Genomic DNA, 16,000 nt, shown 5'->3' on the forward strand with positions numbered 1-16,000 from the left:
AGAAAGAGGGCGGCAGTGCTCGGAGCCACTTCTCCCACCAGGCAAACCCCATGGGCCAGATCAGTCTCTAGCTTTCCTGGCTCCACACCTCCCACCCTGCAGTGGGCCATATGCTGGGGGCAGAGGGTTGGATCCATGAGCCTCATCGACTGGATCCAGGCAAGCCTTGGGTGAGATCTGGACTTCAGGCACTTGGTTTCCCTACCCCTGCATAGCACGTCATCTTGTGATGTCTGGGCCAGACAGCTTCTTCAGACAATAAAGCTTGATTCTGAAACTAAGACATGGGAAAAGATAGTTGTGGGCTGAAACTGGGGACCTATAGCAAATAATGTGAATTTACCACCAGTGTGATAGTCTAGTACCTGTTTGGTGCACACAGCCTTCAAAGGCTTCGTACCTCACTGTTCATGAAAGCTGCAGGGGAGTGATAGATCTGCTATAGATGCTTTGAGTGGGAAGAGTGAAAGCTTGGTAATAAATTACTGTTGTCTGTTTTTCTTTCAGTACAATAATCATGAAATTCGTTCTGGAAAACACATTGGTGTATGCATCTCTGTGGCCAATAATAGGCTTTTTGTTGGCTCTATTCCTAAGAGTAAAACCAAGGAACAGATTGTTGAAGAATTTAGTAAAGTAACAGGTAAGTTAGTAAACATATTGAGAATTGATTAAAATAAATGTGTGTGGTCGATTTTTTTTTGCCATCTTTCAGCTTATGTTGAATGATGATGATCTTTTTAAATGGAGGACGTTTAGCCTTGTCCTGGGTGTTCAGACTTCACACTTGAAAGAATCAGCAATAATGATGTATCAGCACCATTGTGGTGTTTTGGAATAATATATATGTCCTTTTATTTGAATATCTGTAATTAAACCAAGATTATATACTTGTTTAGCTTAATGAATAGTTGGAAAATATAAGAAGGTTTCTTTCAAATAAATGCATTGTTCAGCAACTCACCAAAGTTTTTTTCATTATCGAAGGACTGATCTCTGTTTTATAAAGGCAACATTTAACCAGTATGGAGAGAGTTCTGTGCTTTTGAGTCCTTGGTATTAGTGAATTAAAGTTACTGACTGACTTTAATGCTGAAGGGTTATTTCTGCACAAAGGCATCCAAAAAAAACAATGTGAAGGAAGACTTTCAGAAGTCTTAACACAATTTTATTTTTATGGAACAGGAGAAATTATGTCCATTGATGCTATAAGTATGGAAGTGTGTCTTGGCATTTTACTCCAGTTGTTGAAGCTCATCTATGCTTTCACATTATAAAACTTATTTCCTTAGGTAGGATGATGCCTTTATCTTGTAGTGTAACACATCTGTTGAAGCCAAATTTAAATGCTTTGCTTAATTTCACAGAGGGTCTTACAGATGTCATATTGTATCATCAACCTGATGACAAGAAAAAGAACAGGGGCTTTTGTTTCCTTGAATATGAAGATCACAAAACTGCTGCTCAGGCCAGACGTAGGTTAATGAGTGGAAAAGTGAAAGTCTGGGGAAATGTTGTTACAGTTGAATGGGCTGACCCTATAGAAGATCCAGATCCTGAAGTTATGGCAAAGGTAATAAAGCAACTGAGAAATACCATATACCTACATCGCTTGTCATGGTGCTAATATCAGAAATATTTACCATATGTTGAAATACCACTTGATAGGTGAGTTAAAGCAGAGTTGTAAAGATGTGAATATGTTCTAAAACACTTGAAAATTAAAATAGTCTTGCACGGTTTTGAAAGGAATTTCACTGGTAAGTACTAATCACTATCACTTGGGTTGGGGGTGAATGATCTTCTTACTGCCAGTGCAACAGATCTGCCCTGATTCCTGTAATCTGCCTACACTCTAATAGTGTTTGCTTCACAATCAAGGCTATTTGTGGCTTCATACTAAGAATTTGATTGAAAGTAAGTGGTAGGAATATTGGGATCAGCCTGTACAACAGGGTTTAACGCTATTAAATGAACATGGAACTTCATATCTGTAATTCTTGAAATGTACTACTTCACGGAACATAAACCTGAATTTTCTAAATCCTTGTTAGACTCTAAGAAACTAGCCTTTTGTAAGTCAAGCAGATACTTTTCTTACATGGTGGCAATGGTTTGGGTTTTTTTAAGTTTTTCAAACTCCCTGAAGCAGGAGAGGCAACATTCTTGAGTACAAAGTTCACATATAAAAATACCAAGTTTGGAGAGCATTTGAATAGCAAAGGGAACTGTTTCTTTTTTTTTTGTCCTGATTTATATTTTGCTGAAGTAGATTAATTGATTCTTACCTGGAAACATGTATTCTCAAAAGTTGCCTTGCCCTGTCTATTTGATTTCATTGCCCAGCCATTAGCATAATTCTCTCAAAGCCCATTTCTGAATTACTTTTTTTTTTACTATCCCATTTGCCTTTCTACTTACCTGATTGAGTGGCTGGTTAGCAGGATGGACTTAGTAAGGTAACTTGGGTGGGGTCTCCTGTTTGGCAAGCCAAACAGGATTCATCTTACAGTGACTTCTAGAAGAACTGTAGAATCTTAAGACTTGTCTACACTTAAGCAGAGATTTAGCAGTTCTAGTTAGGGATATGCCAAATCAACTGTTCATTGCTCTCCTGTCAACTCTGGTATTCCACGGGGATGTAAGGAGTAAGGGAAGTTGACATGAGAGTTTCTCCTGTGGGGATATTTCAGAAGTTGGATTTAAGGGGGGTCGATGCCAGCTATGCTACTTAAGTAGCTGGAGTTGTGTATCTTAAGTCAGCTTTCTCCCCAAGCGAAGGCCTGCCCTCAGACTGATTTGCCTGCCAACTTTAATCCCTTCTTGCTTTCTTGCCCAGTACTTTAGTCACTCAATATCAGGGAATGGGGAATCTTGCAGATAATTTGCATACAAAATGGCATTTCTTCTGTAGAACAGCTTATCCCTATGATCAGTCTTGTATCACAAGAGAAGGGGCCCTGGTCCATCAGACTTTTTCAGTGATCATTGGTGAGGAATCCTGCTGGTAAAACTTACCAGATGAGTAGGAAGAGATGATAGCATGGATAGGAAGAAAGAACTGGATAGCAAGCTTCTAGGGCAGAGTTGGGGTATATGAGAGAAAGCAATATGTCCTGGATTCCTGCCTAAACTAAAAACACTTTGAAAGTTGTGTGGAGCAGGAGGATGATAGGAAAAGGTCAAGGAAAGGAGCAAATCAGGAGTGCCATTGACTTAGTGCACCAGACGAAGGGACCCATGAATGGAGATTCCAGTTTAAATCGCAGAAGCGGGACACTGCTTGATGGAGAGGACTGGGAAAGGTAGAGAAAGGATGTCTCATTCTGAAGGCTGTAGAGAGATGAAGTGTGTGCATGGTGGGGAGGATGATTGAGGGAGTGGCCACCCTCCTGACCCGTATCGAACATGAAGAAAAGTATCTTCCTTTACTACATTCCCTGCCCAAATCCAGCCATAATTCTTGCACCACAGCACATGCAGATGTATGGAACTCTGAAGTAGTTGAATTATTCTACTGTAGGCATTAAAATGTCTGCCAGAGCAGGAATACCCATCTGTAAACTTATGTTTTCATGCTCTTCAAAATAAAGAAAAACAAAATCTTTTCTTACGCTAATTTACAGTTAAGGTTGCTGTTAGTTATTCTGAGTATATAGCACTTCAGTGGCACCGGTACCGTTAAGTTGATGTGGTGTTTAGTGGAAACATTATCTATGGTGATGAGCAAAGCCCTGCAGTTGATGTAATGGTGTCTCTGCCAGGAGTTTGGCATAACTGCATTGCTTAGCGTATGGAAAATCCACACCTGAACGACATGGTTATACTGACATCAGTCTGTAGTGTAGGCTGGGCCTCAGGGTGCCTTACATATATGTACAGTTCCTACAAATCATGGAAACTTCAAGGCAAGACATCTTATAATCATATGCCTGAAGTGATTTAACCTAGGTGAGGGGGAAGTTGAGGTTGTAAGCATGAGAAGTTGGATTTTTGCATTCTGGTGTCTCATTAGCAATCTAAGGAATCTGAGTATATGATTGGTTAGGCATGTTAATTGAGGATTGTGGTGGTAATATTTTCATAACAGGAAAAGTCCTAGTTTTTTTTTTTTTTTGTTTTTTTTTTTTAAATACTGGATTTAATTACAAATACACGTGAACATTTCCTTAAATTAATGTTTTCTGCATGGTAATGGAAATGGCATTCAGCATCCCAATATAAAATAGTGCAGACAAAATTTAAGAGGCCCCCAACTGAGACTAGCTGATTTTGTGCTGCCCCCACCCCCTGGTTGCAGGATGGGCACAAAATCAGGGGTTTAGTGCATGGGAGAGGGCTGCTGGAAGTGGGCTGGAGCAGGGGCTATGGTGTTTGGGCAAGAGGTTGGGTGTAGACATGAGTTTGGGGTACAGGGTCTGCGTAGGGAGGGTAGGATGCAGGAGTGGGCTGTAGATGGGAGTGCAGGTCTAGGTGGGAGTTAGGATGCAGGTGTGGGGAAAGAGGTATAGTCTGGAAGGGGGTGCCAGGAGTATGCTGTAGGTGGTAGTGTGGGGTTTGGGCATGAAGGAGGGTGCAGGAGAAGAGTGAAGGTACAGGATCTTGGCGAGAAGAAGGGTGCAGGAGGTGTTTGAGTGTGTGGTCTGGAAGGGAGGGAGCAAGGGATGGGACAGAAGCACCTGCCTGGCACACTTGGGTGGGTGGGAGGGGGGGGACATGCATGTCATTCTGCTTGACTGCATTCCGCAGAGAAGGCAGTCACTGGGACCCCCACCCCCACAATGGCTCTGATTTGGCCTATGGTAGCAATGGTGGGTGGTGAATGCAAGGAGGACTTTCGTGTAGCACACAGAAGCCCTCTGCCTCCCCACAGCAGCATGTTCTGGAGTGTGCTGCTGCTAAAGCCATGGTGCATGCCCCTGTCTGCACACCCTACTGTAGTTTCACTGCAACCTGAGATAGTATACTACTGAGGGCTGTGGCAGACTGTGTATGTGTGTGTGGTGTTAGTCATTCCTCTGCAGTTGGATTTTTGATAGAAAACTTGTGGACTGAGCTGAGGAGCATTTGTGGGCAGGAGAGAAGATACTCAGATGCAAGCAAGAGGCTTATGGCTTGAGTGAGCTTTATGTGATGAGTCTTCACAGATGTCAATGGTGATAGCCTACACATTAGTACATTCACACTAGGGCTGTGCAATGGTGTGCCTTAAACCAGGGGTCTGCAACCTGTGGCTCTTTAAGGACTTCTTTGTGGCTTCTGATGCTATAATTGCAAAGTTTAACAAAAAAATAAAACCTCCCTGATTATTTTAAGTGTTTTGGTGAATGTCTAAAAGTGCAACAGTGAACAACTTCTGTTTAAATAGCGAACTGTATTTGATCTCAGAACATCGGATAACTTCTTCTTTATGTGCAGTCCATTGTGAGATAAGTGTGTGTGCTGCCCTTAAAATAGGGATTAGAAAAAGTGTGGTTTGCCATTGTTTAAGGACCATATCGTATTCATATGCATTGTGGCACTTGAATTATTGAATGCCTTACCAAATTAAAACAAGCAAATAGCTCTTGCTTTTTTGGTTGCCGACCTTTGTCTTAATCCAATATGAGGGTGTCTGGCTTTGGGTGACAAGTATCAGAGGGGTAGCTGTGCTAGTCTTCAGCTGCAAAAAAATGAGAAGTCCATCCGACCAAGTCGGTCTTTGCCCACGGAAGCCTCTGCTTCAAAAATTTTGTTAGTCTATAACATGCCACAGGACTTCTCGTTGGCTTTGGGTGGATGCTCTTGTTGCTTCATTGTGTCCTGCACAGCATAGCTGACTTGAGTGTGCTAATGTAGACCAAGCTTTATGCAACTTTCTCTTCTACCCGGTAATGTTGCTAAGCTTTAAGGTTTGCATTTCAGTTTGTCCTCTTACTGTCTGTGATAAAAGAGAGCATAGAACGGTAAAAGTGTATTGTAACCCGAGGTGAGCAAACCTTTTATTTCTGGTCCCATTTTTTTGTCCCTTCAATTAGAAGCTCCTGCCCCCAACTTGTCTTAGGCAATCCAGCCCGATTGGCAATTTTGGGTATGCTTTATGTCCCTTTCCCTTTCCCTGCACTTTGCTCACCCCTGTTCTAACCGGCAGTATTTGATGTAATACCTTCAAAGGTACCTGATAGAGGCAGTTGGTTAAGCAGTGAAAAAGCATGCCCAGTGATTACCCTGATGGGTGCTTAAGCTCGTAATATTTTGAGTAGTTAATTTCTACAAATAACTGTCCTTAGCTGTTAACTTTACTTTTTGAAACCATTAAAAAAAGATTTTTGTTTCAGTCCCAACACTGATTGTTCAGTATCATTAAATCATTTTATCCAACTGTATAGACAGCATACTTTTCAAATTCATTGTACAATATTGCATATAAATACATGAATTAATATTTTTGATATCTCTAGCTCTAACATGTTGAACTTTTTAATTGTATTAGACAAACCTTGTATAACTTGACTTTTTCACCTTTTAGGTGAAGGTGCTGTTTGTACGTAATCTTGCCAATACTGTAACGGAAGAAATTCTAGAAAAGGCCTTCAGTCAGTTTGGAAAACTAGAGCGAGTGAAGAAACTAAAAGATTATGCTTTCATTCATTTTGATGAACGGGATGGTGCTGTAAAGGTAAGATAAAAGGCTCTTGATTTTGGCCAGAGGTGGAAAAGTACCCAAAACGTTGTTTGAGTAAAAGTACACCTGCTGTGGTGTGGGGGTATGTGTGTTCATTTGTACTTAAGTACAAATCACCAGCATTCCCTCCCCTGAAAACTATGTCAGTAAAAGCACGTCACATCTTCATTGTACAGTAAACCCTCAAAATGCACGATGTCGAGTTGCACTTAACTCACGATTGCAAGTTTAGCTCAACTCAAAATCCTGCTGCCGCCGCCTCCCCAGGCTCTGGCTCAAGCCCCGCAGCCCCCATTCAACCTGTACACTGGCTCCAGCTCACCACCCCTGCATGTGGCTCTAGCTCAGCTCCGGTTCAACCCTGCGGTCTGGCTCATCACCGCCCCCCACATGTGGCTCTGGTTCAATCCCTGGCCTGGCTCAACTCATTTAGCAGCTATGCCCAAATAGCTAAACTTCTGTTGTATAACCTTCTGCAGTAGGTTCTCTTTTAGCTGTATCTTCCTATATAATGCCTTCTGGTGACCAAGCCTCTAGGGATTCCATGCCAGTCCCAAGCCTGCATAAAGGAGGAGGGTTGGTCAGATGAGTGATGATGTGCTGATGGTAACACAACAATACGAATGAAATCTAATACCAGTATGTGGCTGATAATGGAGAAGAAATGAAAGCAGCTGCACTTTTGCTCAAGTGTCTTTTTTTGGGTACTTTTTCCCATGTCTGACTTAGATACGTGCATAGATGTTATGAATAAAAGTTTAAATGTAAAAAATTGGATACAGTATGAAGAAGTATGTAACACAGTGGTCACCAGCAGGTTGATTGTGCTTGACTAGTTGATCCTCAGGACTCTTCTAGTCAGTTGTGATCTCTGTGGGGTGAAGTAGGGCTGCCCTAGCCCCATATCACTCCAGGAAGTTGCTAGTGAGGCCCCAAGAGGGGGTGGGGGAGTTAACATAAGTCTTGGAATGCTGCTTTTGACTGCCAGCATGTCCCCTCTGTTCTCAGCCACTGGAAGCTGAGGACATGGCGGCAGCTGAGACGGGTAGCATGCAGAGCTATGGGCCCTTCCCTCAACACCCACCACATGTGTGTTAGCTTCCTCTGGAAGTGGTGTGGGGCCAGGGCAGCAGGAAGACGGCCTCAGCCTTTCTGGCCTGGAACCTGGAGCTGTCGACGGCAAGTGCTGCCTTGCCGGTGACCACGTACCACCATCTAGAACTCCGCTCTGCATTGTGAACCCTGGCCCTGACCCCATTTCAGAGCTAGCACCCCGACCCCCTCCTGCTTCTCAATCTTCTTCCCCAGCTTAATGGGAATGAGTGAGGATGGAGAGGGGGTAAGTAAAGGGTGTGTGCATATGGACTGAGGCGGGTGGAAGAGGGGCTCGGGTTGCCCTTAAATTCAGAAAAAGATCTTGGACATAAATTACATGTTGGGGCTTTCCATAGAATTTTGTATACTACATGAGCTGGTCATGTACATTGCTGTTAATGTTGTTGACTATTAGCCACTAAAAATAGGAGATTCTGGTAATGAGTGGGATGCTAGAACTTTCTCAACTTATAGTCAAACATAAGGAAGTTTCTTTGGGGTTAAAAAATCATAAGCACTGAAACACAAAGGGAAAAACTCAATTTCCTAAGAGTGGAGTTAACTGTTTCCTTTCATGACATGGATGTCCTAGTCAGTATTTACTTTCTCCTTTTCTCCCTTCCTCCTTGTGGATATACTTTCTCAAGGAGAAATCCAGGAATAAATTGTTTGTTCCCTTTCCTCTGTGTTTTGTTTTCATTGGATAGAATGACAGGTAGAGTTGTTCACATGCTAGATTTCTACACCTTATGATGAAGTGGAAGAGGCACATAGGTATGCAACCTTTTGTGTTTGTCCAGATAGCTTGGAATAATGGAGTTAGAATCCCTATCATACATATACCCCTTGAACGCAGTGTCTCCTCTGAAATGCGAAAGATCCTTGAAAGTGGTAGGATCTCTCAAATCCTCCTCTTTAAAACTCACTGGCAAAAGTTTGATGGGAGATACTTATTTTATAGCTAGAATGAATATATCCCCCTCTGTTATGTGAGGCTGAGGTACAGATTTCTCTTTGCATCTGATCACTAAGAAGTTCATAAATAAAAATACAAAAGAGCAAAACCAAGATTTCTCTGGCTTTAGGAGTGCTTCCTTATATACACATTTTTTGTTTGAATCTAATCACTACTGCTGCCACATTATTGTAAATGTGAATCTTAGAGATTCCAGAGCTGAATTGTGGTACACCATTTGCAGAGGATGCAGTAGTAGATCCACAATTGTAAGTGGAAGAAATTAAGAACAGCTTAGGAAATTTTTGTTTTGAATATGAAGTTTTATGGAATCACAGACCTGGAAGGAACCATGAGAAGTCCTCAAGTCATGCTAGGACAAAGTACCACCTAAACCATCCCTGTCTAACCTGTTCTTAAAAATCTCCAATGATGGTGATCCCACAACCTCCCTAAACAATTGATAGAATTATTTCCTAAAGTCTAACCCAAGGGTCTGCAAACTGTGACTCTCGAGCTCTTTAAAGACAACTTTGTGGGTCCCAACACTATAATTGCAAAATAAAAAACAAAAAAAAAAACTTCCTGAGGGGTGGGTTTGTTCGTTTTTTATAAACGGTGAATATCTAAAAGCACAAAAACAGTCCACTCATATCTAAATGGCAAACAATACATGACCTCAGAACTTTGGAAAACTCCCTCTGGCGTCCTCCAGAGAGAGAGAGGGGGTTCAGGAGATAAAGTCACAACGACAGTTGTAAAAGCACACATGTAAAGTGTGAGGAAATAAATATGTTAAAAGTTTTTGAATGTCCTGCAGTAAACATGTATCACATTACAAACCTTTGTGTGTGCGCTGTTCTTAAAATAGGGGTTACAAAAAGTATGGGTTGATATTTATTAAGGACCATCTCTTAGTTGCATGCATTGTGGCTCTTGAATCAGTGCATTTTTACTGAATTGGAAAAAAGGCTCCTCATGCTCTTTTGGTTGTTGACTCCTGGTCTAACCTAAATCTCACTTACAGCAGTTAAAGCTCATTGCTTCTTTTATTATCAGAGGTAAAGGGGAATCCCTTTTCTTCTTCCTCTTTGTAACATCTATAGTAAGCCTGAAACCCAGAGAGTAATATGGACAATGATTTCCAAATATACAGTCATGGCTAGTTCTTTCTGATACTATTAAAAAAACAAACAAACAAAAACCTCTATTTTTCTGCTGTTTTAAAGTTGTTCCTCAATGCCCTTAGAATTATGTCTAAAATCTGGTTACTTCCTTCAGGCAATGGAAGAAATGAATGGCAAAGATTTAGAGGGAGAAAATATTGAAATTGTGTTTGCTAAGCCACCAGATCAAAAAAGAAAAGAACGGAAAGCTCAGAGACAAGCAGCTAAAAATCAAATGTAAGTACAAATATGTGCAAATTATCTGATTTGTGTAATGCAAAAATGTTTTTTACAAAAGTAACACGTATGTAGCAAGTATGACAAAGTGCGTTAATGCTTCAGATTTCACTTCTATAGGTATAGGAAGTGTTAGAATAGTTATGATATGGAATAATTACTAGTATATCTCAGTAATGCCCAAAGGTCAGCCCTGTCAGGATTTGGGTCACATTTTGTCAAGTGCTGTACTCAAATGTTGATACAATTGCTTGCCTGGAATTAAGTAATGACTGAATTGAATGCATATCCACTTACTCAGGTCAAATTTGAAGGCCCTAGAACCAAATTGGGAAAGATGAGCTTGTCCCTTTAAAGCTCCACGTACCTTTGTGCTGTCAAGTGCTCGCATATGAGATGCATGCTTGTCTGAGTACATTTGGAAGCAGTAATAAATAGGGTATCTATATGTATGTTGTTGGTGTGATTGCTGTCTAAGTCAAAACATTTTGTCACTTCAGTGATCTGTATACTCATGAGGATTTTAAACATGAAAATAAGAATTTTGCATTAATAAATGGACAGTGTTGCAGAACTAAAAAAAGTGGCTTGCCAATCTAGCCTTTAATACTTTCATCCATTTTTCTACTTGGGTTTGTATTGGTTGTCTGGCAATTTTGCTGGATCACTCTCCATTTCCAATAGTATGTGTGCTGCCAGTCCTGCTGCTTGGTCTCTGAGAACATAGAACAGCTAGGTAAAACAGAATAATTCAAATCTTCAGATGGTGGCCTCATGCACAATTGAATTGTTGAATATTTCCTTGCTTGCAGCTGTCATTTACCATCCCACATTTCTCGTTGGCCCTGCTATTGTTTTCTCTCAGCTTGTTAGCCATATACTTCAGTACTCTCCTTTGGACTATACGTAACAAGTTCTTTTTCTGCTTCATTTTTATCTTTGTTTGTCCTTTTTGTATTTTATGTCTCGTCTGCAGCTGTAGGAACATCCGTATGAAGTAGAGTTCAGAGTAGGATGTATAGTTAATGAACTTGTTTGTATGGTAGAGGCAGTTGTCTGCATGTCTGTTTTTGCAGAATCATAGGCTTGGAAGATACCTCAGGAAGTCATTGAGTCCAACCCTTTGCCTAAAGCAGGAGCAATCCTCACTAAGTCATCCCAGGTAGGGGTTTTGTCAAGCCAAGATTTAAAGACCTCCAGGGAAGGAGATTATGCCACCTCCCTAGGTAACGCATTCCAGGGCTTCACTACCCTCCTAGGGACATAGTTCTGATATCCAACTTACTCCTCTTGCAGTGCAGCTTGAAACCATAGTTCCTCGTTCTGGCAGTTGTCACCACTGAGAACAGCTTCTCTCCATTCTCTCTGGAATCCCCTTCAGGTAGATGAAGGCTGCTATCAAATCCCCCCTCATTTGTCTGTAGATTTATACCCAGATCCCTCAGCTTCTCATAAGTCATGTGCTCCAGCTCCCAAATAATTTTTGTTGCCCTCTGTTGGACTCTCCTCAGTGCATCCCTCATCCTTTCTGTACGTGGGGGTCAGGGCAGAATATGACATAATATTCCAGATGTGGACTTATCAGTGCTGAATGAAGGGAAATGATTATTTCGCTAGATCTGCTGGCAGTGATCCTACTAATGCATCTCAATATGCCATTAGCTTTCTTGGCCACAGGGGCACACTGTTGACTCCTATCCAACTTATCATCCGCTTTAATTCCCAGGCCCTTTTTCAGCCATACTGCTGCTTAGCCAGTTGGTCTCTAGCCTGTAGCAGTGCTTGGGATTCTTCCATCCCAAGTGGAGGGCTCTGCACTTACTTTTGTTGAACTTCATCAGATTTCTTTTGGTCCAGTCTTCCAATTTGGCTAGGTCTCTCTGTACGTTGTCCCTACCCTCCAGTATATCTACTTCTCCCCCTACCTTGGTATCGTCTGTGAACTTTGCTGAGGGTTCAATCCATTCCCTTATCCTAGATCATTAATAATGTTGTTGAACAAAACTGGCCCAGAACTGACCTTTGGGGTACATCACTTAATACCAACTGCCAATCAGACATTGAACAGTTGATCATTACCCATTAAGGCCAATTATCTGTCCAGCTTTCTGTCCACCTTACAGTCCATTTATCCAATCCATAATACTTTAACTTGCTCGCAAGAATACTGTGGGGAGATCATATCAAAGACTTAGCTGAAGTCGTGTCTGCAGCCTTTTCCATATTCACAGAGCCAGCCACCACGTTATAGAATGCAATCAAGTTGGTCAGGCATGACTTGCTTTTGGTGAATCCATGCTAACTATTCCTGATCACTTTCCCTTCTTCCATGTGCTTCAAAATGGATTCCTTGAGGATCCCCTCCGTGATATTTCCAGGGACTGAGGTGAGCCTGACAGATCTGTAGTTCCCCAAAGTCGTCTCCTTCCATCCTTTTAAAAAGTGGACAGTACATTTGTCTTTCACCTGGGACCTCCCCGTATTACCAGTTTACAGAGATGATGGCCAAAGCTCTGCAATCACATCAGCCAACTTCCTCGACACCCTCGAATGCGTTAAATCCAGCCCTATGGATTTGTGTATACCCAGCTTTTTCTAAAAAGCTCTTAATCTGCTCTTTCCACCACTGAGGGTTGTCCATCTCCTCCGTGCAGTGCTGCCTAGTGCAGCAGTCTGGGAGCTGACCTTGTCTGTGGAGGGTCAGCAGGTAAGCATTGTATAGTTTAGCATTCTCCACATCATCTGTCACTAGGTTACCACTGCCATTCAGTAAAGGTCGTCTGTGTATTTTGTTAATATTTTTTTTTGGCATCCTGTTCTGATTCTCTCCTCTTCTCCCTTCCCACCACCATCTGGATTTAACTGGTGTCAAAAGAGAAGAAAGGTGGAATGGACCTGCAGTCTCTTTTTAGTCCTATGTTTAGGCTCTGATAGTACCCTGTACCTCATTCTGTAGAGCAGGCCTCACCAACACATTGATTGCAGTCTACTGGTCGGTCAGTCCTGGAGCCTCAACCAAATGAGCATGATCTTTGGGCCCTAAAGTCCAGCATTAGAGCAGGGTTCAGACAGGTTGTCTGTTTGCTGTAGGATTCTTTTTGCTGTATTGGTGGGAAGGAGGGGCCATCAGCTTCTGGGAGATGGGAGCTGAGGACAGTGCTTGGTGGAATGCTGTCCTCCTTTTCCCTATAGGGGAGCACCACTTACAGGATCTGCGTGGGGCCACAGCAGGCAAGCAGCCTATCTGAGCCTTGCTGTGATGCTGGCTGGGAGCCACTTGTGTTAAACTCCTCCTGGCCAGAGTCTGCACTTTGCCCCATCTCATGCACTCCTGGCCCAGCCCTCACCCTCCTCCTTGAGCCAGCACCCCAACACTCTGCCCCAACCTGAAGCCAGCACCTGATAGCCTCTCCTATCTCCCTCACAGAGCTAGCACCACTTTCTTCATCTCCTACACCCCAGTAATCTGCCCTAGCCTGGAATCCCCTCCTGCACCTAAGTTCCCTCCCAGAGTTTGTACCCTTTAACCCCTCCTGCACCCAAACCCCTCAGCCCTGGCCTGGGACCTACATCCCCTGCTCTAGTCCAGTGACAGTGAGCGAGGGTGGAGGAGAGCAGCTGATGGAGACAAGGCAAATGTGTGGGTGGGGTCCTGGGAAAGGGGTAGGATAGATCCTGGGTTGCCCTGAAATTTAAAGTGATTAATCTTTGGTGTAAAAAGGTTGGCAATCACTGCTATACCAGAAAGTGATTTCCTTTAAAAGGCACCTGATCGGTTATAGAATACTGTACTGCTGTTTTTTTTACTGGGAGAGAGAGGATTGGATTCTTGACTAATTAGCTAGTAATCAGAGTATTCTAAACCTTAACTAATTAGCGGTATTGATTTTGTATGGTGTAACTGACTATGTTTTTGTTAAATATCTGAAACTTATTGCCTCAAAGGTGAGCAACAAATTTCCCTGTAGATCTCATACTGCATTAAGTGATTTCATTGTGTGATTTATTATACCAGTTCACTTATTTTGTCTCTTTCTCTGTTAATCCTGTGCTAAACAATTCCAGTCTCTGTCACCTGTTTTGCAGTGAAAGATGCCTTGTTCACACTCTTGTATCCATTGATCAGAGTGGGGCATGTGACATTTTGTATTGTGGGTGCAGCCTGGTCACCCTTCCCCCATGGCTTTTGCTGCCTCCCCAGTCCTCTATTTCTTCCTCTGTAGCCTTCCCCTGTCCATCCCCCAGCTTCTGGGCCAGTCAGGATGTTTTGAGGCCCTGAGTCAAGCAACAGGGCAAACCCAGCGAGTATCCAGCTTGGAAAAGTGGCTGCACTGGTCTCTACAGTCTGTGCATGCTGGCCCCTGGGAGTCCCCCAAGATGCCGGTGAGGAGCTAGTGCTCCCTGTGGAGGAATGCAGGGCTGCCTTCAGCCTGATGCCACCACCGCTGCTCATCAGCACAGTGCAGCTGTGAGTCCACTTGAGTCCTCCACTCTCCTTGGGGTCCATCCCCCCACGAGTACCTCACCCCCAGTACCTGCTTCCTGAGCATCCCAGCTCTTTCCTAGGCACACCCCAGCTCCACCCTGCATCCCTGCCTGTGGCTCTCCCACAGGATGCAGGAGCTTTGGCCAATTGCATGCCCAACAAGTGGGGCCCAATTAAAAAGTTTGCTCACTCCTGGATTAAAGAAATTCTCAGACACTATAATTCCCCTTTGATATGGCGAGCTAACTAGAATGGCATTACAAAGACAGACAAAAGCAGTTCCATTCACAGACTCATTTTGGGCATATTTGACGTTTACATGTGCTACTTTAATGTTGAATCGCAAGGCATTTTACTTCTTTAGGATTCAAAAAGATGAAGGAAAAGGGGAATATTTAGGCATTAAGAATGAGTTAAAATCTGTTTTGTTAGTGCCTGAAAGAAGTTGGCTGTGATGGCTCAGGTTTTAAGGAGGCAATTTGTAAATATAGTTCAGATTAGTCCTGAATTGTAACATACTATAGGTTGCACCTTCAGAATCCAGGACTCTCTTGTCCGGCAGACCACAGATACTCAGGACCTGACAGTCATGGAGCTGGGAGCCTACTGAAGCTGGCCTCAGGCATTCTGGCTGGGGTTGGGAACGGCATTCATGGGGCCCAGGCTGAGCCCTCACTGTTACTGTAAGGCATGTACCTCAGTCATGCCAAGGGTTCTGGATCATGCGGTATGAGGTCACTCAGCCAGTCACCGCTATTTCTCTACAACTAACTTGCATGCAACAATGTCATTGGTTTTATGAAGGAGACTGGAGGTTGTGAAGTATTTTTTCTGGCTGCCTCCTTTACAAAGCATACAAATATTCCAGTATAACCCTCCCAGATACAAATAAACACCATTTCCCATACAACAAAGCCAGTGTACAAAGTCACCCCAGTCGTCACTGTAAAGCAGCGGTTCCCATAGAAGAAGGGAAAGTACATTAATAATAATAAAATAACACTACGTTTATTATAGTTGATCTGAGTTGTGGAGGAAACACCCTCATCCACAAATTGTTCCAACCCCATTTCCCCCAGCTTAAACCCCACATGGAGGCTGGAGGGGCTGGGGAGAGTCACACTCAGAGGCTGCGGGGAGATGTAAACAAAAAATGAAAACCGGCAAATCAGCTACATAGAAGGGGAGGCAAAAGAGGACAAGGGGGGGTGAAAACTAAGTGAAAGAGTCTATTAAGTGGCTTATCTGAGGTGGCTATGAAATCAAAGGTGGAGAAGCTATCTGTGTAATGCGTAATTGCTTCTCTATTGATAGAGAGAACTGCTGGATGTGGCAGTGTTAAGGAGCTGCAATTGACTTCTTTAATAGCCACATGCAGCTCCCAGCTGCCAATTGTG

General features: G+C 42.9%; 1 protein-coding gene across 9 annotated transcripts in view; it reads left to right on the top strand.

The window, feature by feature from the left end:
* The window catches only part of SYNCRIP (synaptotagmin binding cytoplasmic RNA interacting protein), a 35,333-nt gene that overhangs the window by 12,484 nt on the left and 6,849 nt on the right, over positions 1-16,000 (top strand). For all 9 annotated transcript variants that reach the window (XM_074990938.1, XM_074990939.1, XM_074990942.1 and 6 more), the window contains 4 exons: positions 508-643; positions 1,368-1,573; positions 6,509-6,658; positions 9,996-10,117. In XM_074990938.1, coding sequence (XP_074847039.1) covers positions 508-643; positions 1,368-1,573; positions 6,509-6,658; positions 9,996-10,117 — 614 coding nt within the window. The remainder of the gene's footprint in view (positions 1-507; positions 644-1,367; positions 1,574-6,508; positions 6,659-9,995; positions 10,118-16,000) is intronic.

Source organism: Carettochelys insculpta, chromosome 3, assembly GCF_033958435.1.
Source record: "Carettochelys insculpta isolate YL-2023 chromosome 3, ASM3395843v1, whole genome shotgun sequence".
Lineage (NCBI taxonomy): Eukaryota > Metazoa > Chordata > Testudines > Carettochelyidae > Carettochelys > Carettochelys insculpta.